The sequence below is a fragment of the Protopterus annectens genome, chromosome 15.part0 (assembly GCF_019279795.1).
Source record: "Protopterus annectens isolate FY-2018-M chromosome 15.part0, PAN1.0, whole genome shotgun sequence".
Lineage (NCBI taxonomy): Eukaryota > Metazoa > Chordata > Ceratodontiformes > Protopteridae > Protopterus > Protopterus annectens.
The window spans coordinates 595,034,927-595,062,431 of record NC_056749.1 but is presented as its reverse complement, the minus strand read 5'-3'; the positions used below and the strand labels follow the sequence as shown (position 1 = coordinate 595,062,431).

Here is a 27,505-nt window from a genome sequence, read left to right as displayed (position 1 = left end):
AAATATACCAAGGGCATATAGACATTTAAGAGGATACCTTATTCAGATATATACGGCATTTAGGACATTCAAAGACCACTACCTCTGGGAATGTTTAGGGTTATCAAAAAGTACTAGAGAATAGTCAGACAACCTATGTAGAAAATTCTACAGGAATGAGAAATGTACAAACCGGTTCTCTTGAGAGAGCAGCTGATGCATGGAATACACTACCAAATTACATTAAAGCAACTAGTTTAGATATTTTTAAGAATGCTCTGGACCCTTATGGGAACAGCTCATACCTCTCAACCTGGAAACATCAAAAATGTGGACAAGGGCCCATGAAAAGTAGGTACAACTAGCCAAAAATTTGGATGCTGATTAACATAAAATGTGCATGCATAATTATGTAATCCCGCTCACTACAATGAAACTGTGGGATACCAGCATTCAAAAGCAAATCAAAAAACAGACAAAATATTAAACACAAAATATAACCAGAACACTAATTTCAAAGAAAAGAGCATGCAACAACTTCTTCTTCTTTTGGCTTTTTCCGGTTAGGGGACACCACAGTGGATCATCTGTCCGCTTATGATTGGCAGTGGAGTTTTACAGTGTCGAGTTGCCAGGTCAGCGCCCAACCCTCCACAGAAGGCATGCACACACTCACACCTAGGGCCAGTTTAGAGTGTCCAATCCACCTACTGCATGTCTTTGGGATGTGGGAGGAAACCAGAGCACCCGGAGGAAACCCACGCGACCAAAGGGAGGACATGCAGACTCTGCACAGAAGGCACCCCAGCCGAGAATCGAACCGGAGAACCTCTTGCTGTGAGGCGGCAACATCCCTGGCTGTGCCACTGACATCATAGCAGTTGTTATTTGCAACAAAACAGTGAGCCCTAAACAACACAAATAATCACATTTCTAGGCTTTGTTATTCTTCAAAAAACATATTATAACAAATATTTTTTTATTGTAGCACCTAAGTAGGCAATACCAGTAAATAATGACTGTCCCTGACTTGGGGCCTTCATCCCTAATTAATGTTGCTGCTGCTCCTTGTATAACTACACAAATTGCACTCACTGCAATGGCAAGATAGACAGAGACACACACACTTTAGTGTGTGTGTGTGTGTGTGTGTGTGTGTGTGTGTGTGTGTGTGTGTGTGTGTGTGTGTGTGTATATATATATATATATATATATATATATATATATATATATATATATATATATATATGGGTCCACTATATAATCCCAAAATACTGAAATCCCGAATTTCAGTATTTCGAAATGACATAGCCAAAAACACAAAATTCCAAAACCCGCAAAAGCGTGAAATTCAAAATCCCAAAGCATGGAGATGTTGAAATTTCACTTCTGCTGGTGCGTTGTGTGGATGGATGGGTGGAAGTTTAGGTAAGTATGTATGTGTAAGTGTGTTGGTTAGGGGCTTTAGTGTGTGTAAGTGTGTGTTGTGACTGTGATGTGGGTGTGAGTTTCCTTTGTGTGTCTGTGCAATCTCGGAGTTAGAATATATAAGTAGGGGTGTGGGGGGCTCAGCCCCCCACATGGGCAGTGCTGGGGGGCTTGCCCCCCTGCTTATCTGTAGTGTAGTATTATTTGATTGTGGTGGGGGGAGTTGTGTGTATGTGTGTGCTGTATGTGTAGAGTTACATTAGGGATTTTGAATTTCGCGGTTATGGGGTTTCGGAAATGTGTATTGTAGTTGGGTTTTCGGCTATGTAATTTCAAAATACTGAAATTCGGGATTTCAGTATTTTGGGATTACATAGTGGACCTGTATGTGTGTGTGTGTGTGTGTGTATATATATATATATATATATATATATATATATATATATATATATATATATATATATATATAGATGTATACACAAGTGCTGACCATAAGTATACTGTCCGGGCAGTAATCTTTCAGAGAGATAATTAAAGGTATTAAAGCTCTGTGTAACAAATGCATTGTTTCAGTGGTAATCTACCATTAGATTTTAGTGCTAAAATGTTACTTCCTACTTCTTCTATGTATTATTTTACATTCCATGTATTGTCCTACTAAAAGGTCTAATGAAATGTACCCAACGCTGTATAAGTTTCCACTTATTTTACTGCAGGAAAGAATTACATGGGTTGATCATCTCAGTTTTCACTTCCTCTTTACCCTCTTCACAACTTCACCTCTTCCTACAAACACCTTTATAGGTTCATAGGTAGGTACTAGGCTATCTGCCCAAAGGCATTTATAAGCCTAGCCAGAATGTGTTTGCTTTTGCCACCCCCTTAGATTAGTTCCCTGTGCCTCTGTCCAGCAGAGCCACTAAAGTGATCCCCGGGGTAAACTTCCTGTTTCCCATCCACTGTCAAGGTTTCTCTTGAAGAGTGTTAGTGAAGAGCTCTGCCTAATGTAGATTGGAATCTTGTTGCAGAGCATGGGAAGTCTCTGGGACAGGACCAGGGTTGCCAGACATCCCTATTTGGGCGGGACTGTCCTGAGATCAGCAGCCTGATCCCGAGTCCCGCCCTGCCGGTTTAAATCCCGGCCAGCCTCCGCTTTGTTTGTTTTTTTTTTTTGATTGTCTCGTATACCTGGCATACGGGCCAATCAAAAATTGCTAAACACGGAGCTTCTTGTGTTCCGCAATAAACACGAAAAGCTCCGTGTTTAGTGATTTTTGATTGGCCCATATGCCGGTATACGGGCCAATCAAAAATCGCTAAACACAAAGCTACTTGTGTTGAATGCGGAACTGCAATGCATTAAACACGAGAAGCTCCGTGTTTAGTGCAGAGCTACTGAGTGAGCTCAGTTCTTTAATGTGGAATTCTGTTCTGCATTAAAGACCTTTTTTTTTGGTCTTCAGTAGCTGAAGACCTTTTTTTTTTTTTTTTGGTCTTCACTTGCCGTGAGAGACCTTCTTTTTTTGTCCCTACCTGGGGGTCTGGAAATCTGGAAACCCTGGACAGGACACTATCCCGCCAGCACGTCCTATTTATTGTTGTAGTGAGGTTTAGATCCCTAGAGCATGTGGCTCAAGGGTATATGGTTTTCTTTAGGTGGAGCATGTCCATCAATTCTGGGTTGGACATGGCCTTGTATGTCAGGCAGAGATCACCTCTGAGTAGGTGGTATGCAGCAACTGAGTACAGCTGGAGTTTCTTCAGTCGAGCTACATAGGGCATCTATTTGAGGCCAGTGATCCTCTTGGTGAGGTACTTCTGTGGTCTTTCCAGCTGTTGCAGGTGTCTTTTAAGGTACATCCCAAATGGGGCATTGTACTCTATGATGGGTCTGATGAGTGATGCGTAGAGGGGCACAATGACCTCTTTTGATCTGGATGCAAACCCTTTTGTGATTAGGTGGCCCACATAGAAGGATTTTCTAACCACTTTGGCAATGTGATGATCAAAGGAGAGATTAATATCTACTTGGGTCCCCAGATCCCTTATTTCATCTTCTGTATTTAGGGGCTATTTGTGGGTACTTTGTTTTTTCCAAAGGGGATGACTATGCACTTTTTGGCATTTAGCTTGAGGCCATGGTTTTGACACCAGGTATCTGCTTCAGTGAGACCCTTTTGGAGAATGTCTGTGTCAGCCAGAGTGTCAGTTATAGCCCCTAGTTTGCAGTCGTCTGTAATCTTGGTCAGCCATAGTGCTCCTGTGCTTGCCTGTACCTCTGAGAAGTATATACCAAACAGGTGGGGTCCTAGGACTGAGCCCTGGGGAATGCCACTTGTAACCGGTATAGTCAGACCTAGCTCCCGCAACTCTTACCATGTGGGTTCTGTCCATGAGCTAGTTGGCAACCCATCTCGTGACATAGGGGTTTATGTTCAGGCTGGTGAGCTTGTCTGTAATACCAGAATGGGGGATGGTGTCAAAGGCCTTTGCGAGGTCTAGGTAGGCTGTGTGGACCACCTTTCCCTCATCTATAGCCTTGGTAACTGCTCAAAGAAGTCCACCAGGTTTAGGAGGCATGATCTGCCCTTAACAAAGCCAAACTGGGTAGGGTCCAGTGTTTGGAGGTTCCCAATGTCTCTGTTAATGAGATCCATGATGATGCACTCCATAGCCTTGCAGACCAAGCTAGTCAGGCTTATAGGATGATAGTTCCCGGGGTCTGTTGTGGCTCCACGTTTGTGGAGCGGAATAACCGTTGTGTGCCACTCTATGGACAAGTAGCCTGTGGAGAGGCCGAGTTTGAACAATGTGTTTAGGTGAGGTGTTAGTTCATCTTTAAGCTCATGTAGGATGCAGCCTGGGACACCGTCCAGTCCCACTGATGCTGTGTTTTTGGCTTTGGAGAGGACTGTTTTAACCTGAGTGTCTGTGATTTCAGGGGTACTACATTCTTCTGGCATGGTTATGGTCCCTTTTGGGGGTGAGAGGGGGGAATGTTGGCGATAACGGTTATCTTAAGTTTATGGCCTCTGGAAATCCCAAGATATTCCACCTCCCTTGGTTTAATAAGAAAGAGAAAACTTCCACGGTTTTACATTACCAGCACCCTTCATAATGTAACACAAACACTTTCACTATCTCTATCTCTAAAGCTGTAATATGGAAATTTGTTCATTTCTTGAAAGAAAGAATTACTTAAATGTTTATTCCGCATATAAGGTGGTTGTTTTCTGAAAAACAAAACCATATTCCAACTGCAAAAGTATTGTAAAGAATAAGACATCGACTAGCAGTACTTTGGAATTTTAAAAATCATTCCAGATTACAGTGGATACCTGAAACCTAATTAGTAAGTTGTAACCACCAATAATCAAAAACATTAGTCTTTTACCTCAGCCTAAAAAAAGAAAATGCTCAATGTTCTGAAATAAACAAACATTCCAATACTGTACATAGCATTCATTTCCATCTAAAATAACCTGAAAATGCAAAATAGTGAAAAGCTGTTAAGCAAGGGCAATAGGTTTACTAAACAGGTTCTTTGTTTCTCCTGCTCATATGAGGCAGTCAAATTGTTTTCATCAAAGCATGACCTGGGAAGATTAGAATACAATAAGAATAAATTGAAGCTGTGCTGAACAAAGGGAGTTAATACCAAAACTAACAGCAAAACTCTAAAAGGCATTGGCTCTCCACAAAGATTACACAAAACGCAAAGGTCTGTCATAACTGTAAAAATGGTTGTCTAAATAACACCATCATAAATGCAAAACTTCTGTCTTCCCTTCCAGAGGTCTGTAGGTTGAATTATTTTAAATATGAAAACAAGTGTTGAAATAAGTACTGCAGAAATTCGGGGTTTGTTAACAGACTGCATCACATTTTAAATTTGTTTGATTTTCCTAGAGAAAAAAGTCCACAGTATTTAGGGTTTTCATTTTTGCATTAAAGACCTTTTCAGTTTCTAATTTCATTAGCATTGAAAACAGGGACCGCCTCCATCCCGTACTAGCAAACATTAAGGTGTTTTTCTTAACAGCAGCCTTTTTATAACAACATGCTAAATAGCAAAATATGCTCATATTACAACTGCCCTTTTCTAAATACTTACAAAGGAATGTAAGCACTGTTGCTGCCACTGTCAAAAGACTAAAACTTTTTATATACAAACTATGCAGTACATCAGCATAACTATGAACAAGAAGCAGAACTCGTAATGAAAAACATGAACTCTCAAAATGCAAAATAATAAAACAAAACAGGGGCAAAAGAAAAAACAAATCCTCTCTCTCCCCAGTAGGATTCCAGTCTCCTCCTCCTTTAACTACAAATCTCTGGAACTGGCGGAATTCAGATGACTCACCGTCAAGAAAACAGCCAGTTCACTCTACACATCTTAAAACACTGGGACAGTACATGTGTAAGGCAGTGAGATGACATCCCCCTAATAAATAAAACAAGTAAGTGACCCAAATACGCTACTCCCCCACTGATTAGCCCAAAGACTGTCCTGTGACCTACAAGCAGGGAGTATCCCTAATTTTGAAAATGCCATCCATATTCTGGTGTTTTATTTAAGTCAAAAGTTAACTGAATGATGAAAGCGCTGGGCCCCACATAAGAGGGGGAAACAAGATAAAATACCACCAGTTCCGCTTTCAACTTTCTTCCAAGGAAAACTTTACTATGAATTGTCACGCTACCTAAAGGATACTTTAGCCTAATCCTTTGCAGAAAGTATACTAAGTAGTTTACATATGGAAACTGTCGATTAACCTCTGTACTTGTCCTACTTAAATAATTTAAATTAGCAAACTACTTTTCCTACTTAAAGGATCTAAATTAACAAACTACTTAATACCTTGGAATCACGAACTTACCTGACGCATCCAGCCCATTACTTCACCACTAATACTGCTCTTCAGCAAACTACAAGTACAGAGACAGCTTGCTGCAAGTCGTGAGTTGTGGATGTAAATAACTATTAAGTTCTTTGACTCTGAGTGGCAGTTAGCCACTGCTGCACTCTCTCACCAATACTGTTGTCATCATGCACACCCATGTACGTTGATGATAATATGGGATATGCCAGTGATGCGCGATGACATCAGCGCTACCTACAAAATGTGAATAAAACGGAAAAAAACAAAATTTGGATTTGAAGGGGCCACTTGGGAATTCATGGCACCCTATTATTTCACCCCACCATATGGGAAATGCCGAGGAATTTGGTACAGTTGAGAGGTATGGAACAACTGTTTTGGTATATTGGCATGACAGAAGGCATTAATGCCCATGTTTGAAATATTTGTAAGCATTTATGTGTGTGTGTGTGTGTGTGTGTGTGTGTGTGTGTGTGTGTGTGTGTGTGTGTGTGTGTGTATAAAAATATATATATATATATATATATATATATATATATATAATGTGTGTGTATGTGTGTGTATATATATATATATATATATATATATATAAAATGTGTGTGTGTATGTGTATATATAAATATATATATATATATAAATATATATATATATATATATATATATATATATATATGTGTGTGTGTGTGTGTGTGTGTGTGTGTGTGTGTGTGTGTGTGTGTGTGTAGAAGAGAATGTGAAATAACATGCATTTGCTGAAGAAAAGAAGTCTATAAGTCTAATTATTGTAATCATTTAAGTGTAATCCAACACATTTTCTCTCCATATTACAAGTTTTGCTAGGGATTAGGGGGGTAGATGTTGAGACAAAAGCAGGCACATTTGAGAGATTTGCCCAACCCCCACCAAGCAGTTATAGCCATAAGGTCTGATGGCCATGCAGTAAGTTTCATCTTTGCACAGTCTACACTGACAAGTTGGTGCACATTACATTATTCCAAGTTGCTGTATAAAAATTGCAAAGCCATAAGAGCTGCAATAAGATAACTAGCTGATCACTGCCAGCATCACAAAAAAATATTAATACTTACCTCACTGCTTGTCTCGCACTATTCATCTTATTCATCCAGAATTCAGCAGAAAATCTCTCCCTCTCCACTCCCTGAACAGCAATAAAACCATGTGGACATTATAGTCTTTCATTATTTTATTTATTTATTTTTAAGGGCATTAGTGCAGTTGTATAATATTGATGCTGCTCACCTGCAGTCAGAGTGATGGCTTTGTGCCTACCATTTGAACATTGCGAGGTTTCAGTGGCTACCTTGCAGTGCAAGTCTGATGTGACATGCTTCATTGACTTAAATGGTTAGTATTTTCTCTGTACCCTGTTATAGATAGCATACCCACTATTGTCTAGTTTCAAGCATATCCTTGGTAATGGCCGAGTGATCATAAGGTACAGATGGGGCCTAGAAAGGTCTGAATGTTTTTTATTAATGATGGTTATTTCTAAACTTATTCTTGTCTTATGAATGCTAGAAATCATTTGCATTTTGAAATGCACACAGTGAGTGGAAGGCAGACTATGTTGATTATGTAGTGTATCATTACTTTATTTACGAACGCAACTGTCCTGATCATTATATAGGTGTATCAGTATGATATATACAATTAGTGTCATCTGACTGGTTTTCATTGTTTGTAACTCTCTCCTTCTTTGCAGTACTTAAGATTATTGTTGTTGACGCGTACCTAGCTGTTATGGTAGTTCTTTACCTGATCCCACTTGTACTCACACGACACATAGTGCCTCCATGTCTGACGAATAAAATTCCTCCTAAACCACTGATTGTGGGTCACAGAGGTGCTCCAATGGTAAGTATATACCTTTCCCAATTCACTGGTGCATGCCTTGTAAATCCTGTGATAAAGCCTAACTGTTATCTATATGTACAATGTTTGCATTGTAGTCAGTGCCTGCATATATTTTTGGTTCATTTATTTGTATATTTAACTATTCGTGGTTTAGTGCCATACTTGGTGTCATACCTAAAAAAATCCATATATAAATAACGCCACTGAGGATCCGATCACCGGTTAAAAAAATGATCTTTTTTATTAAAATAATAAATAAAATGATTGAGCACTTTCATCTCAACAGAAAGACTTCGTCAAAATAACTTGAGTAGATAAGCCAACATGTTTTATGCTGTTGCAAAAGCAGTGCTTTGATGCAAACAGGTGTACGGAATACTTGGTGATTAGATGAACTTTTCTTAAAGGCACACACCTCCATAACACGTGAAACATTTAATGTACAAATCTGTTGGTAAATAAAGCACATTGGTAAAAACAAAGTAATATATTTATAGTCTGTCATCCCTAATATTAAGTACTGGTGCAATCGATACATATTCATTTAAACCTGGAGGAAAAGTAGCGGAAAGTATAAGCTGCCACATAAGTTCTCCATTAGTAAGCCAGCACTTCCAGTCCTCCCCCCCCCCCAACCAGGATTAATGCTGATAATTTCTAAAATCCTGAAGGAAAACTTTTTAAAACCAAAACAACCTGTAGAATGTTTATATAATGCATTGGTTACTTTGTGGTTTACAATTTCATAAATGTGTCCATAAATTCATGTTTTAAGTGATCTTTCAGTTTTACCTATATAATATGCTGGACATTGATCACAGTTTGCTAAATAAACAACCCTGGATGTATTGCAGTTACCTTTTTGAACGGTAACATGACTTTTAAGAATGTTGTCCAGTGTAAGGTTTTGTACCTTTGTAATGTATGAAAACTGTCTGCAACAACCACAAGAATATGTCCCTGCTTCTTGGGGTAAAATCCCTGAAATTTTATTTTCAAGTAATTGGCTGACATGTTTGGCTCTTTTGATGAATAATTGTTGGTGCTACCCCCACCATATTATGAATGTCTTTATTAACTTTAAAAATGCTTCAGTTATGCTTGACTATGTCTCTAATCTCACTGGAAAAATGGTTGTGTTGGATGGTAAATGCTTTTTCATGTTTCACCTCACTAGTATCTTGGAGTGACTTACTGAGCCCTAAACCTAATAGGGGTTTGAATTCCTCCCCCAACCACCATACACTTCTTTGATCAAGTTGTTAACTAGATTCTCTGGATATCCCCTTACAATAAACATATGTTTAAGTTTCATAAGTTCGCCCCACACCTCTTCATACTGGGATGTTATTCTTGTAACACAAATAGCCTGACCTTTTACTAAACTTTTTCAAAAGTGGGTGTTTGGACATCTTTGTGGATTTTCAGAATACCAGAAATAGTGGGGATGATAATTTTAGGCTTAGAAAGAAATTTAAATTCTGTACATGAATATGATTGTCCATAATGTACTCCTCCAAATAAGAGTCAATTCTCTGGTGTGCGATGTTAATCTGTTTTCTGGATGTGGGTGAATATGTATCTTTGTTGTAAAAATGTCTGACATCACATTTGAATAATCATGCGTCTCAAGTAAAACACCACCACTCCCTTTGTCAGGCTTCATTATATGTATGTTACTGTCTTTTCTGAAAAAGTCTAAAAGTTCTTTTTGTTTTTTGGTGAGATTATAAAATAAAAACCACTTTGGTCATGGACAATTGAACAAATGTTTAATTCAGGACTTGAAGACAACCAGAACCAAAAACTGTTCCCAGAATAAACCACGATCCATGAAATTGTCACAAAGAACTTCTTTTTAATCAACGTACAAAAACAGAGGTTGAGCGTTTTCATCTATCCAACGTAGATTTCATCAGAACACTAAATAAATCAAAACTTGTCTCTTAAATACTTTTAAGTACCCGCCTAAAACATCACCTGACCAATTAAACCACATTTCAATTAATGAAACCCAACTGAACAACTTTAAAAATATAATCAGTAATACTATAAATTAAAAGTGCCTAAAACAGCATCAAAATTCAATCATATACTAAAAATTCTCTATCTATTAGAATAAAATTCATAACCCCAACTCTAATAATACATGCTGGATAAATATTTCATATGAAATAATGTAGTAAATACATGAAATGCATGTGAAAAAATATATGATGCAAATTTAACAAAGAATACAAATTGCATAACAATTGCAGTGTAAAATTATAAACTGATGCAATTATATTATACATTTCTAAAAAATCTTACTATTTATATTAAAAAATAGTGAAAAATATGTAGATTTTGACAGGCTACTGCATACCTGCTACATAATTAATTTCTTATTAGGGGCTTGGTAGGAATGTAATCATTAATGCCTGGTGGACTTGCCGCATTTAACTTAATCTGCCATTTGATCTCTTTTTCCCCCAAAATTGCCTTAATATTGCCTCCCCTGGGGTTATTCTTTACTACTTCTAGAATGGCAAATGTGAAGGAATCACAACCAGAACTGCCAGCTAAGTGTCTATATAATGCATTGTTCATGTCCTTCTTTTTTATACAATATAGGTGATCATAAATTCTATTACGTAATTTCCTGTCCATTTTTCCAACATAGAAACTTGGACAGGACATGCACTTTCCTATATAAACAACATGTTGGGTCTGGCAGTTTCCCTTACAAAAGTAAATCCTACTTCTGATATTATTCTCCAAACTAATACTCTCCACTTGTAAAATGGAGGTGCACTGATTGCAATGTCCACATTGCTTGGTCCCCATATCCTCTTCCCAAATGGTGGCTTTAATTTTTCCCCAAAAAATCTTTTCTGTCTTTCACATTGGATGGTATACGTATCACCCATGATTTTAAATATTCATGTAAAAAAAACAGGTTCCTTAGAAAATATTCTTTAGAAAATATTTTTCCGCAGCCACTATCGGCCTACTGGACAAATTCTCCACCCCTTTGCGGATCTTAGGGAGACAGTAAAATGAAGCCAAGCATGTGTTGTCAGTCTTAAACTTTTTTCTACATCCATTTTAGTAAAATAGCCCAAACGTACACCTTTATGCAGTAACTGCAGATAATTTTTCATTGTATCCTCATAGTCTTTTATGCCACATTTCTCATATACTTCAATATTATTCAGATGGGTGTAACACATTTTCACACTTTGCTCATGATTCATTATTACAATTTTGTTTCCCTTATCAGACATTTTGATAATCAGTCTATGATCTGTACATAATTGTTTCAAACCCATCCATTGTTCCTTGCATAAATTATATTCCACTTTATGTTTTTCTTTTAAAAATTCATAAAACAATTTTGTACTTGAAAATTCAACACTGACATAAAACTTATAATGTTCTGGTTAGCATATGGAGGTATAAAGTTACTAAAAACAGGAACACCATCTGTATTTAATAAAGAATAAGCATTATTTAAACATTCCTAGTCTGACATAACACGAATAAAAAGAATCATCCGAACTGTCAGCAGATTCATTGTCACTAGTTTTAAAAAAATCAATTAAATGCAACTTCATGCCTAATCTAAACAGCTCACTTTTTAATACATGTAACCATGGAAAACATGTAGGTATGAATTTCAAACCCAAATCAAGCACAGAATAGATGTTTTCAGTAATCGGTAAAGCAGAAATATTCAATACAAGGTCATTAATGGCATTAATACCATCTTGTTCTTTTTGTTTTATAAAATTTTGAACTTGTTTACCATTGTTTCTGCTTTTCTTGTGTCTCCATTCATTTCTGTCCCGTTTCTTGCCAGTCCGCTGGACACCATCTGGGGCTTCACTCCGAAAACATTGTGCATATTTAACTGGTTGTTCGGCTGCCGGTAATGCAGGATCACCTTCATTACCTTCACTTTCTACCCCAGTAGTTGTTTCTCTATCTTCCAAGGTAGCAAAAGAGACTGTAGGAGAAAACTTGGCACTACCTTTCGTTGAATGTGCTGAAGTCTTCTGAAGACGTTTCCAAATAAATGCCCTTTGGAACTTGTAGTCTTTCACATCTCTATTAATCTTGTACTTTTTCTTATCAGTGAGTTCAGACTCAGTCTTGTAATTTATTATTCATTTCTGACAAAAGTTCATTCAAACAGGTTGCATTAACCAATTGTCCCAGCTCCGTATTCACGGCAAGCACCTCCTCCTTGATCTTTCTATGCTTAAGCACATCACGCTCCACCAAAGTCTGCACCCATTCCATTGCACACTTATGTGCAGCTGTTATCCACCTATTTTTAAAGACGATATCTTGTTCATCACTAGAATCAAAAATAGTTGGACTTTTAAATGCCTGCAACCCACGTGGCACCATGTCTAGCTCCAAATAGCATTTCAAGCACAAAATATTAAGATGTGTACTAGTTTCTTTAAAAAGAAGTTTTTCTAATTTGTCATTCAATTCCTGCAACTCTGCAGGCATTCGTGCAGTACCTGTGGTGCCCACAGAGGACAGAGGAGAAAGGATCCTCTATTCTCTTATTTCTATTTCTTTGGAATTTCTCCCAAGAATTCTCCACAGTCTCACCCGATCCATGGGGCCCATTCATTGGATTGAACAATGTACTGATCCATCGAACGCTGACCATTATCCATGCTGTCTTCTCAAAAAACCCTGAGTGGTCCTACTCCGTTATCAAAAATTGAACTAAAGCATATACTCAGATTGAATTGTTTAACCTGCTTCTACTTTGTGGACACAGTGAGTTTATAGCTAACATGACCATCTAACACAGAAGGAGGGCATCTATCTTTGATGCTGACAACCAGGGTTTGGTACCAGATCAAGACTGCTAGACAGCTATCCTAGAGAAGTGAGCATGTGGTAGACCATTATAACAGATACAACTCAAGTATGCAACATATATAGCTCATGCCAAAATGCCATTATTACCTCACAAGCATAGCTGCCCTAATAAGTAGGAAAATGGATGGAGCATTCTGAAGATCAAGTTAATAATAAATAAAAGTGTGGCAGCTATGCAGGACTCCAAGCATGCAAGCTGGCAGTACCCAGAACATTAAAAAATGATAAAAGCCAAAAGGCCCTGGTTTACAAAAAGGGAAATTTCATATTTGTAACAACTTGAGACTTCTTTTCCTGGTGTAATCCTTGGGAGACTGGTACCGGACAGTGAAAAGGGAGATTGCTTAATGTAACCCAGCTGCATCCCATACAGCAATGATTTTTAATCCAGAGTGCTGCTGAAAGAAACAAGAACAAATGAAAAAGGAGATATTTGTCTATCTCCTCAAAATATGGAAGATCATGTCATTGAAACTCCATTGCAGACCTTCTAGGTATTCAGTTAATCCCTACACAAAAGAACAATGTTCTTAAAACTAGACAGGACATATACAGATGGGTATTAGAACCTTTGCACAACCAAGGGGCTGGAGAGAGTTAGCTTGGCACTAGTAGCATTATGCCATTCATCTTTAATCTTTTTTAATGACCTTTGCATGTTTCCTGAAGCATAACAATCCTTTACCATTTTACTTCAGATCCTCCTCTTCATACTGTGAGAAATCTAGAAACTTATTTAACATTCTACCTTGCCTTGCCACAGAGGAGCGTGCAGCATGTTATTACATCTCTTTATCTTTGCATTTTTCCTTATTTCCTGATTGGCTGGATACATGGATATGTGGCCTACTGACTCTCTAGTCACCCATCAGCCCCCAGTATCAACTACTGGTGGCTACTTTGTCTCCTCCCCAAGGCCAACTATATGACAAGTTATGTTTAAGACATACAGCTTTATTTATTTATTTACTGGGAAATTCTGACTGGGTCATACAAGATCCCTTTTCAATGCAGGACCAAGGAGAAAAGCTCCAATAACTAAACCATTAAAGGCACTCAAAAATAGTCAGAAGTATCTTTAACTTAACCAGCCATTGGTTTTAACTGTGGGTTATAAAATTAATATGGGAGTTTTGGCACATATGCTGTTCTGATTTGTGGTAACTTAGTTTTATTTTGGTAAGATTTTCAACTGATAGTCATGCAGTGTCAAACGTAAAATAAGACATACGACTCTCACTTCTTCTCAAAATTTCAGCCCCCAAGTCTTCTTTACATTGTTACTGTGAGGGCTTCATATGGAGGCTCCTGGCAGATTTTATTGGGCATCCTTTCAGTTTGGAATTCCTTCACATTTTGTTTAAGAATAAAAATCCATGAAAAGGATTAACTGTTTGAGTCAAGACGGTTCTAGTTTTGCTGATCAAAGCACTGTTGACTGAAATTTATTTGCCAGAATGCAAAACACCAAAATCATTTTGGCCCAAAGTAGTTAAAAAGAGACTGAGAACACTTCTTTGAAACTAATGTAGATAATTGAAGTACAGATATCCCAAAAGTGAGAGTGTGTGAATCTATAACCCAAAACTGAAAAGGTGTGCTAACTTTCTGATCATACTGCAGGTCTGTTAATATAGAAAACTTTAAGGTAAAGAGAGAAATCGTACTTTTAAAAAGTAAGACATGACATTATTTAGTTCTGAAAGAGTGCATATTTACAGAATATACTTTTGCACCCCTTCCCAATCTGGGGAGACAGTTCTTCTGTACTCCTTTACTTTTATATTCTAAGATCACACTATCTCTCCATAAGACAAATTTTATTATCAACAAAATTATATGTTTCCCTTTCTTTGTGATGCTCTGAACTCCTTTATAAAAAATAAATAGGGAGGGGAACAAATTCCCAACAATGATGGGGTGCAAGGAGCTTGTTGTTTTGCAAACTATCTTTACTGCATGTCCAAGTAATATGCTATAGTTGCAAAGAATTGAGAGGCAGGTTGTTGACGGTTAAACATCTGCAGGAATGACTTCTTGAGAAGGTTCTGTTAATTTGCAGTAGGAACATATTAGAAAACATTTAAGTAATTATCTTCTGTATGCTGATAAGACATCTGCTACAACTATTAGTCTGTTTCCCCTATACGCTAATACACTAACCAGCCTCTGTGACCCACTGTTGATAACTGCATATCTGTATGATCAAACTCAAATGTAATCATATATTTGTAAATATATCCATGTATAACATTTATAACTGCATGCTACCATTTGATTTCCATCATGTTTTAGTAATTGGGTAATGTGCATATACATACATACATACATATATATATATAGATTCACACACACACACACACACACACACACACACACACACACACACTCACTCATATAAATACAGATATATTTATTCCCTCTGGGTTAAGAATGAAATGGTCATTTGGGATTAGTGATCTACCTTAATTAACAAATGCAAATAAATATAAATAAATTTGATTCTGGTTGTCCGCAAGTTTTCATTTGCTGAAATGGGTGATATGTATGTTGGTTTAAAATAATGTGGTTTTAAGTTATTCTTCTTTAGTGAATTTAACTTTTTAGAATTTGTATTCTGCTCATGTGGTTTTAGTTAGTTAATGCTTCACTTTATGGAATTAGATTATTTTTTAAAGTCCAATTTTCTGTTAGGAAAACACATAAAGGAAATAAAGTGTAATGATGTATGGTTTGTTACAAAAAAGTATTTCAGTAATGGCAGATATGATTATTACAGTTAGTTCTCCAAAATATGTCCATTTATAGTGGCACACTGTTGTATGCTGTGAACAAAGTTGGATTATTCCTCAAATGCAGCATAAGCATTTTACTTTAATGGCCCTCTTCAAGAGAAATCTTTATGAGTGGATGGGAAATAGAAAATTCACCCCAGGGATCACTCCAGTGGTACTACTTGACAGAGGCACTGGGAACTAAGGTCGAGTGGCACAATGCTAGGGTAATCTTATGGGCTAGGTTTGTAAAGGCTCCAGGGCCATTAGCCTAGTACATACCTATAAACCTATGTGATTTTATTAGAGAAATATAAGTTTCCTTTTACATGGTGTACATTCTTAACCATGTGCAGAAATAATGGTTTCAGACAGCAAAGCAAGTAAGCTGGAAGATTCTAAATGTAAAGTGCATCTTTTATTCTGCTAAATAAAGTTTACTTTTCTCACAAAGCCTGTCCCATTCAACTAGTCATTATAGCTTGCATTTTATAAATAGGAGTATCTGAGACAGGTTAAATCCGATAGAATGTAAAATGTTAGATTCTGATAAAAAAATCCAAATTTTCGATTCTTCAGACTACAAAAGAAATGAGTACATGGCTGTGTATGTGTGTGCGTGTTTTTGTGTCTGAGTATGTATGAGGATATGAAAAACATTCATTCACTGATCTACCACCTTGCCTCATTATCTGACAAAGATATATTATCTTGGATATTAGAATTCACTACACCTTTAATCATTTTATGAAGCTTGGTCTGTTACATATTACTTTAGAGAGCAGGATCCTCAGTGCTTGAAATACTTTCATGTTTTGTTATTGTAGTCCCAATATATGAAAAAAAAAGCAATTTAAGAATTCCAGACATAGATTTGTGAGGCTGTTTTACATGAAAATATATTTTTGTTTGATATAAGAAAGGATGTTTAACTGTTCAAAAAACTATAATATGCAGACAGATAAGGATGAATGCATAAATATTCTAGCCATTTTTTTTTCTTTCTGGATGAATGTGTATTTATTTCCAATAAATTGGAAAAAAATAAATAAACCAATCTAATTGGGTAAACCAGCTGTATGTATGCATCTTAGTAATTCATAGATCTATTAGTGTATATATATATATATATATATATATAAAAAAACAGTGGCTAACCTTCTAGGTTCAGGGGCCACATACATTTGGCAAGGTTGGGGGGAACATTAGCATGACCAGCATGCATATCTCCTTTGTATACCTGTCATAGTCAAAGCAGTGTTTGACCTCGGTCCAGTAATAAGAACGTTTGAATGAAAGAATTACAGTGTAATCACACAAATTCTACACTTTACTTTAGTCAAATCAAATGAGAGCAGGGGGGTCAACATAGATGCTAAGATTCACCTCCTGAGCTTCACTCTTGAGGTGAATTTATTTATATCCATGTCTCGAACACATAATAACATGGTTATAATCAGACACAAACTCATCCCCCTATTCAACCCACCACATTAAAAGCATACATATTTGACTCCGAAGAAGAATGTTGATGAACGTTGCTGGCCCTGGGTATTCAAGAATGTTTTCAAAGGCTTGCTCGCGATGCCATTAAGATATTAAACTTAACAGATGAAGGTTGACGGAATGTAGTTTAGAGCATGTGAAAGAAATATTTTATGACTTTCACAGATGTATGAGTGATAAAAGATAGGCTGATGAAGAATAGAAACTGTGCTTTACCGATATACGTTACTTATGAGAAATGCTGAGGTGAAATGGTTTACCAGCACTTATGATTTGTAGCAGGAAAAATAATCTAATAAATCAGGGTATGGCTTATGAAGCAGGCTGATAACATTTATACAAAGCCTTCCTGTGTAATAGTTGTCATTTGAGCCCATGCCTTACACAAAGCCATTCAGTGACATTTTTTTATAATGTCAGAGAGAGTACCAGCTTTGCTGTAGTTTGGTAGTATGCTTCAAATATTTGTATTAAATAAACATGTATTTAAAAATTGTTATGAAAAAAGATATTTAGATGTTAAAGTTTACATACATTTTAGAAAGATTTAAAATTTGAATAAGAAAATGAAATGTCTAGAATATTTTAGTGCCTAAAGACCTGCTTTTCATCAATTCACTTTATAAGCCTTTTATCTAAACTATAATTTTTATATGATAAAAAAAATCCATTCCTTTGTTTATTTTAGAAACACATAGTGTTCTTTACTGTGTCATACCTGGATGCAGAATGACTCCCAGCCTTTGGTCTATTGCCTAACCATGCACATAAGTTTAAAGTTATCACACAGCACCTTCTCATGGCTGAATGATTTCTTAAACACCTTTTCTTAAAGAAAAATAGCCCATAGATACTCAATTTTGATTGGCTAAGAGAACAGTTTTAGTGACTATAGACTGTACTTGCTGTCATTAAAAGCAATATCTGTCTGAGTAATCACAAATAACAACTGAACTTGCTGCCATCACCAGAACAGTGACAAGTTCAGCAAAAATACATTCCACCACCCAAAACGGTCCGGCCAAGTCTGGAGAATATGGAAACTTACACTTTAACTGTTCTATTTTCTATTTGTAGACTATCTGCAAAGCTGAAAATATTAAACAAATGAAACTACATTGATGAATAAGCAGTTGCAGCTGAAGAGACACAGACTTTACTATCCCAATATACTGAATATGCACATACACTACCATGTACCAGTATGGCACATTCAGGAGCCTGATCCTTTGAATATTAGTGCAACTAGAGAAATTCTGGAAGAAGTCCTTTTAAAAAAAGGCAAGCCATGTCTTTTTAAATAAGTCCTTGAGTACCACCTAGCCAACCAGTGGTGATGGTAGATCAACTTAGTACCAGTGGAACTTAGTCAGGCTTCACCCTTGTGATGAAATGCAGTCCTCATGGATACAGTCACTCTCTGTGTGTCATTCTCGCAGTGATTATATTCAGCTTATTCCTAAATACTGCTGCAGATGCTTTTTTTGCTTTTCTAATGCATTTTGTTTTCTACATATGCTTCAGATTGCACAATGAATGCTGGCAGACTCTGCATGCATCTATATCTATCTGTTTTAAAACAGCACTGCCTAAAATACCAATGAGCCATAGTTCCTTAGTCTTTATCTTGTACCCGCTTGAGTTTGTATTCTCCTCATCTAACATCTACTCATCTCCTGTGCTTTTGTATTCAGGGTGCTCCATATTTGTAGAGGTCAATTTTTCCTGATTTCTTCCATGATGAACATATTACATTTCTTGAGCCTTGATTCATGTGTTTCCTGCTGCAGAACCTGCACTATTTTTATGATTTCTTCTCTGTACTGTTTTCACTCTGTCACTATCTCAACAGAAGAAGGATTTGCAGAAATGTATACAGTTCTTAATGTAGAGGCTTACCAAGAATCTGTAATAGAAAGGTCTCCATTTTCTACTGTCAGCAATATACTTTCCTTCCAGTCCTCCTGAAGTGTCACTTAATATCCATATTCTACTCTTCTATCTCCAGGCTTCTCACATTACATGGCCATACTGACTGACACCCAGTCCATCCAAACCCTTTCTTATTCACTACCCTAAAATTATAAATATGAGCTTATAATTGATCTGAGTCACAGTGACAGGACCAAAGCCAGTACTCAAAGTGCATACTTATATGTTTTTGCCTACTTTCCATCAAGGACATTTAAAGGACAGCTACACCCTAAATGCAGCATTATCTTTTCCCAGAGTGTGCCCCCCCCCTAGAGAATGATCCACATGCATTTACATATTCAAAAAGCACAACTTGGCAGTTTTTCCCCAACTATAGCACTTCTATCCTAGTAAGCTTTCTTGATGCATACCATGCTGAGAGTGAATGGCATTAAATGATAATTCCTTTATAAATTTGTCTCCCTTGCTTTTGAATCACTTTGCCAGCACATCTGAAACTCTTTTGTCAGGGATAACACATGGCAAGGTACTTAACTCTTGTTTTTGTACGTATTGAAGAGGCAAGGTACTTAACTCTTTTACTTCATACCCATTGAGGTCATAAAACTATTCAGACTCACTCACAGTTCTTTTGCTTTGTGCTATCATATAAAGCTGCATTATTTACTTTCCCTGGGGCTGTGACACTTAAGCCTTTTTGTAGTTTGAAGAACAAATAATAATAAACCTGTTAGTCACCAAAAGGAACTTCATTAATTAGCTGTGTTTTTCAAACTAAGAAATATAACATTCTGGCTGACTCAGAGAAGGAAGATAGGACCCGAAACTCACAGAATATCACTTTTAAAAAAAGTTATATTTCCTCAGTTATTTATTTATCCTTTTGTAAGAACTTTTTCATAGATGGTGTAAGAAACAAATATGTAACAGACATTATGACAAAGTCACTGCCATTTTTACTGAGGTATCTCAGTTATAGATTCATAGGTAAGTACTAGGCTAGCTGCCTTGCATGCCATTTCAAGCCTAGCAAGCCTCTCTTTTGTGCTGAAAATAACCAATCCTATTTTTATAGATTGGCCTTGCCCATCCTATGGTCAATAAGTATATATTACTCCTAATGAGAATAACTGTGATCATGCCAAAAATAATTTGAGGGGACTCATGTATGGGATAAAGAATTTAAGAAGTGTATGTGGTCATTAGTACTACAGGGAGCAGTTCTGGGGATACTTTTCTGTTTGCCATCCATAGATCTAAGTTACACTTTAAAATGGACAGTGATGAACTTTTTTATTTGCAAATGGGGAATCTGTTCCACAGCAGTGGTATCCTCTGCAAGATAAACCTGTCCCTCCAAACCAATTTTGACACATTTCTCACTACTTGTATTCTAAGCAAATGTGAATTTGATCTGACATGAGAGAGAAGAAGAAAATCTTATTAGCTGTGTCCTCAGTGTGCATTATAGGCAAGACGTAGATTTGTAAGAACACAAAATCATGTCAGCATGTCTGTTCCCAAGAGGCCATTTGGGATTAGAAAAAAAAATAATAACTAGTTATTGTGCTGCTGGAAGGCTTGGAGTATATAGGACTTCATAGCCTGGATAAAAAAAAAAATATTTTTTTGTTTCTGCCTGTAGTGTTCTTTTACTGTACTACAATAATGTAGAGGTCTGAACTTATACAAACACAGCCACACATGACAGGGTTGGTGTGAAGTCCATCTAGAATTGCTTGCATGGCATGCAGGCTGCTGAGCTTCACATCTCCAGATTTCAGTACTACATTGATATATTCTCAAGCCCTTGACCTCTGAATGTCATGCTTTCAATTGACTCTCCATTCATCAACCTCAGCCAGTAGTGGCATAGGTCAGACCAGAACCCTATGGTATTTTGTCAACTGCCTATGGTGTCCCCAGCCCATGCATTTGTTAGCCTGATTGATTTTCCTTATTTTCTTTTATCTGCGCCTACCTATGTTTATGTTTTCTAAATACTTTTCTTTATATTACCATTTGCAACAGTTTGTAATATGAATGTGCTTTGTGCAAATATTTATTTATTTATTTATTTACATTTGTTAACTGGATAGTGTCCGACTGGGTTAAAAAAAAATACCCGTTTTCAGCGGAGACTCAGGGAGAAAAGCTCTACAACAAAAAGAACATTATTAAGGTACAAACAGTAAACTTAGTTTATGTAGTACATTGCTAACAATATGTAAATGAGCTTAACAAAAATATTTTAGTAAAATATAACAGAATACAATATAAACATGCATGTTTCAGGCATACAGGAATACTATATTTTTTTACAGTATACATGAGGTACATAAGTCATGTAGCTTTACAAGGTGAATCACTTCTGAAAGACCAAAAATAGTCATGTAGTTTTACAAGTTAAGTCATCTGAAGGAACAAAGATTAATAAAAATAAGCCAGATGGTGGGATAGCCCTATGTGTGATGAGCACTATTTGGGCTAACATGTGTGAGATGAGTGGGAAAAAATAGGAAAAATGTTAATTGGGAGCAATACACGGGCATAGCCAATTATAATTTAAATAGTCTTTCAAGGTAGTTTTAAATGTGGACAGGTTGGGGTGTTTAGTTATCTGTTGAGGAAGGGTGTTCCAATCTTTGGCTATTTTATGGGAGTAGAGAGAATCTCCGTGATAGTTGTGAGACTGGGTTACTTTTAGCATTAGTTTGTTGGATGACCCGAGGAGTCTATCGTTTGTGTTTGGCTGGACTAGGTTTGACAGACCTGGGCAGTCAGGGTTGAATATGATTTTATGGGCAAGTGAAAGTTGTTTTAGTAATAATAGGTTGGGAAGTTCTAGCCAGTTGAGCTGTCAGAGAGCAGTGCAGTGGTGTGTTCTGTGGGGTTGGTTGGTGACAAACTTAGCTATTCTGTTATAGCAGGAGTCTAGTTTAGTTTGGTTTTTGATAGGTTAATAAAGACCTCAGAGCAGTATAGGAGGGTGGATAACAAGTGGGATCTTGTAGTGGCCAGTCTAGCTTGTTGTGTAAGGTAAGGTTTAACCTTGTATAGAGCACCTAGTTTAGAGTGGATTTTTTTTGATGGTCAAATAGATATGTTTATCAGATTTTAGTGAGTCATCTATGATTACCCCTAGCAACTTGGTCTGATTGGTGGGTTTGATTTTGAACCGTTGTTAGATAGTATGGAGAGGGATTGGGTACTGGGTTTGGAAGATTTATTAGAGAAAATTATGAGCTTGGTCTTATTTGGATTTAGGATGAGTTGGTGGGTTTGATTTTGAACCGTTGTTAGATAGTATGGAGAGGGATTGGGTACTGGGTTTGGAAGATTTATTAGAGAAAATTATGAGCTTGGTCTTATTTGGATTTAGGGTGAGTTGGTGGCTGGTGAGGTACTTTTCAATGTCTTGGAATGATGATTGCATTTTGTGTTGGAGTTTTTGTGGGGAGTGGGCGGAGCAGGAAAGGAAGGAGTCATCTGCATATTGGATGTCGGTTGCTTGTTGAGTGGCAGTATATAGGTTGTTGGTAAATATTATGAAGAGGAGGGACCCAAGTATGGAGCCTTGTGGTACCCCTGTGGTGACTGGTAATAGTGGGGAGAGGCTTTTTGCCCATTTAATGGCCGGTTGATGGTCAGATAGATAAGTGTGAAACCATGTTAGTTGTGTGGTACTGAGATTGTAAGTGGCAAGTTTGTTAAGGAGCAGCTGATGGGTCACTGTGTCAAAAGCCTTTGACATATCTAAGAAAATGGCTGAGACTAGTTGTCCTTCATTTATGAGGTGGCAAATGGTCTCTGTAAAGGTTATGAGGGGTGAGCTAGTACTGTGTTTAGGCCTGAAGCCATGTTGGATGCTGGAGAGTAAGTTGATGGTAGTGAGGTGATTCATGAGTTGCTGATGGATACATTTCTCTAGAATTTTGGCAAGGGGGGGATAGAATGGCAATGTAGTGGTCGTTAGTTATCTCTCTAGATAGGTTGCCCTTATGAAGTGGTATAATGTGAGAGATTTTCCATAATTTGGGAATGTACTGTTCAGAGATGGAGTGGATTATTAGTAATGATATGGGGTAGGTGATGGGTGGCACATCTAGTTTCAGGTATTCATATGGAAGTTGGTTGGCAGTTAAGCAGGGTTTTAATTTACATAGGAGTTATTTATGTAGGAAGTTGGAATGGGAATAAAGTAGAAGGAGTTTGCATCATTAGAGGTAGGGGAGGGGACAGTGAGTGGTGGGATTGTTTTGTCTAGGAGAGAAGTGATAGAGTTGATGAAGTGGGAATTGAATTGTGAGGCAAAGGGCACAGAGGAGTTAGTAGTGAGGGGGGGCAGGGATAGGGTTTTACCGAGGTTAAGGACGTGGCTGATATTCTGCCAGAATTTTTTTGGATTGTTGGTAGGTGAGGAAATAGATTCTTTTATCCTTGATGGTGTTTTTCTTAGCATGGTTTCTAAGTTGTTTGTAAAGGGTAAGAGTTTTATTTTTGGTCATATGATATAGTGACCAGGCCTTGTCTCTTTGTTTCATTAGTAAGCCATGGTAGCTGTTTGTTTTTTTGGCAAATTTTTCTGAGGGGGGCAAGATTATTTAATATTTCAAGGAATTTGTTGTTGAAGTATTCTACAGCCAGGTCTAGTTGCAAGTTTTTTAATGGGGACCAATCGCAGATTTGTAGTAGTAAATTAAAGGTGTCAGGAGAAATATTTTTTGCTACGGGTGTATTTGTACAAGATGGTGGTTTGGGTATGTGTTTCCTTCTTAACTAGAAATGTAGGGGCATGGTCACTTAGCATGGCTGGTAGGCAGTCTGCCTGGTACCCGTGGTTTGGTTTGTTGGTTAGAATCCAGTCTAGAAGTGATTTTTTTATTGGCATGCTTGTCGACGTGGGTGTGGTAGTTAATAATTTGGGTGAAGTTGTATAAGTTTATAAATGAGGTAGGGGAGTCAGAGGAGCAGGAGAACCAGTCTCTGTTGAAATCACCTAGAATAATGGTTTCTTGGGATATAGAAAAAGATGACCAGGATAGGAGGTATGTTGTGCAGGTTGTTGCCTGTTGGTAGGTAGATGACTATGATGTTAACGGATTTGTGAGGATTAATTTGGAGGCGAGTTATAAGGAGTTCAGCATGAGAGATGTCTGGTGGAGAACAGTTTAGTTTTTCTAAATTAAATGATTTTTTAAAAATATAATTGCTACATCCCCACCACCACGTTTGTTTATCCTGTCCTGTTTTATAATATTGTAACCATTTGTAGTAATTTCAGAGTCTTTGATGTGGGGCTTTAACCAGGTTTCAGTTATGACTGCAGTGTCTGGGGAGTAGGAGGCAAGCGTGGCATGGAATTCAGGTAATTGGTTTGCAAGGCTTCTGAGATTAAAGCATGTAATGGGAAGGTCAGAGTTATTGGTAATAGGTAAAGATGTATAGGCACTGATGTCTGTGAGATTATGGGTGGATGTGGAGGAACAGGAGCTTGGGAGTAATGGGTAGGTTACATGGGAGGTACAGATGGGCCCAGGATTGGGATGGATATCTGATAGGAGTTTTATCTTTGTTAGAGAGTACAACATTTGCAGCTTCTTTGGCATTCTCCCCTGAATATTATTTACAGAATGTCACTTAATGCTTTTCTGAGCCACTCTCCCATGTTCTAGTCAGCTTGCCTGTACTCAGCTATGCTATTCTAAGTCACTCTCTCATATGTTACAAGACAACTTGTCTGTAATCATCTTTCTTAATTTTGATGTGTCTTGACTCTAACATGCAAGCTGTGAACCTCACTGTTTAGTGGCCACTTTTTCCAGGTAATTCAATTTCCACAGTCTGAGCTCTTGCCTTCTCTCAATATTTGAGTTTCATTTCTAACATTTTGATCTCCCAGGATGGTTCTTCAAAGCGTCTGTTGCTGTATCTGTCACTTATTTCCCTCGTCATTTCTGTGTTACTTTCAGGGAGGTATGTAAAGAGTTCTTGCAAGTATTAAAACTTTTTTGTTTCACTGTATACCATAGTGCCTTGGTCAAATCCTTCTGCCACTACTACACTGTTGATTTTTTTCCTTATGTGAAGAAGTACTCTTCCTCTTGTTTGACCATTCCTCCTCTCTCTCTCTCGCAGAGTACAAACCCAGATATGAAGGCATGTGCCAGTCAGGGTGCTTTCATGTAGCTGCAGGTGTCATGTTTCTTCTTTCAACTTCTATCAAGGTTAGCTCTTCTGATTATTAGCATTGTTAATTATTTGCATCCATTTCATTTAGCATTTCCCTTGTACCTTTCTTCTTTATTGTACAGAAAACATTTGCTTTTTTCTTCTAACTTCTTTGACTTTTTCTGATTCTCTAAAATGTGATTTCTGCCAACTGTTACAAAAATTCTATATTATGTAGAATCTTTTTGTGACTGTCAGCTTTTATTTTTATTTATTTATATTTTGTAGTTAGTCCCATTTGGCCATTGGCCTCTTTTTTTCCAGGAAAGACCTGAAGCAGTATTCATACTGACTACAAAAATTTGTCCATGGCACAAGCAAACTTCCACTCCTCTTTTTGAGAAATGCTGTAGTATCCTTTACATCAACCTGATTTTCTACCAATGGAGGCAGAATGCACTCCATGGAATGGAAGTAATAAAACCACAGCTTTGCTATACACACACACATGGAAAGTCTGCTTCAATAAATGTTTTTCCTAACAAATACACTTGTAAATGCAGGTGCATAAAATTTAGCTAAAACAGTGCTCAGATTCTTTCCAAGATGGCCTATTTTCAGACAACACAATTTTCAGAATTCTCTCTTACTGACTGCACAGAGTTTTGCAGAGCTGGTCAGTACAATAAACAGTGATTATAAATGTCAGTTTTTTTCTTTTCAGAACACTTTATCACCATGCAAACGGTGGGTAATTCCATTAGTTTATTTCGCAGGACAATAGCTGTAGATCCCTTTATAAAGTCTCAGTGGCACCTTCCAGACTGCCTCTCTCCTTCACATACACACTTCCCTGTAAACGTCTCTTCAGAACCATGTGTTACCACAGCCAAAGAAACGACTTCCCTAGAAGAGGTACTGGCCATGAGATACACCTAGAGACAGCTACTCACATGGAGAGTTACCTCTGTCTGGTTTGCATGCTTGTGTGTGTGTATGTAAATATATATATATATATATATATATATATATATATGTGTGTGTGTGTGTGTGTGTGTAGCTCCCACTGTATTTCACTGTATGGTTAACAGACTGTAGTTTTCCAGTACCACAAGGTGGAGATCCTTTTCATTTGATATAAAAGAGAGAACCCAAAGTGAAAGGGAGGACACTGAAACATAGGGTGAAGGAATAAGGAGCCTTGCATTAAAAATGGATTTTTCTGGTGTCTGGGACAGGGAAGTGAAGTTGCAGATCGTGTTTTCCCTCCTCTGAAAACCTGTTCAATAGTGATCTGTGGAATCAGGAGAGAAGTCTAGAACCAGTAGCCTCATGCCTGCATCTGATCAGCAAGGACAGGAATACTGTTGGGCCTATTATAAAGAAGCCATTTTCGAATACCAGACGGCTGTTGGGTGATCTCTACACACCTCATCGGTGGAACTGCAGTGCCTAACATCCAGAATATTATTGACAGAGTGGTGACAGGCTTCAGCTGCCATTTTATACTTTCATAGGATTGTACTATGGGCCTCGGGTTTTTCCCTTTTTCATTTTCTGAACTGAAACTGTTTAGCTTTATCTCAAAATAGTACTGGCTGTCATTTTGGGGATCTCATGTTACTCACGCCTCAGTGTGGATTACCCCTTAAATGCTTTGTGGATTACAAATACCCAGGTTTCATATGAGCTCCAAATTTGGGCCCCATCATGCCGGCATAAAGACTGTAAGTATGCACTGGCCAGTGAACAGGGTATAACAGAGTGTTTTCACAGTTTGGTCTGATTAGAACAGATCAAGATTATAGCTGCTGTTAGTATTGTTGTGTTATAGAATCTTTACTGCTTAATGACATTGCATTTTTGCTCATATTTGAATGACAATACATCTCTCTTATTGAGTTCTGGGAGGTGTGATTTCACTGTATGTATACCTCTTATTACTAAAGTTTGTACTACTGCAATAATTTGTTTGCTACTGTGCTGTTGCTTGTTAAGACTAGAGTTTCCATCTAGAATAAAATCTGTTATTATTTGCAACCTTGGTGCATTGGGTAAAAAAAT

The 27,505-nt window shown here is 37.4% G+C and overlaps 1 protein-coding gene across 1 annotated transcript in view; it reads left to right on the top strand.

Annotated features, from left to right (window-relative positions):
* LOC122789859 (glycerophosphoinositol inositolphosphodiesterase GDPD2-like) overlaps positions 1-12,209 on the top strand; it is a 502,465-nt gene extending 490,256 nt beyond the window's left edge. Inside the window, exons 8-9 of the mRNA XM_044057293.1 lie at positions 8,017-8,168; positions 12,144-12,209. Coding sequence (XP_043913228.1) covers positions 8,017-8,168; positions 12,144-12,209 — 218 coding nt within the window. The remainder of the gene's footprint in view (positions 1-8,016; positions 8,169-12,143) is intronic.
* Positions 12,210-27,505: the final 15,296 nt, after the last annotated feature.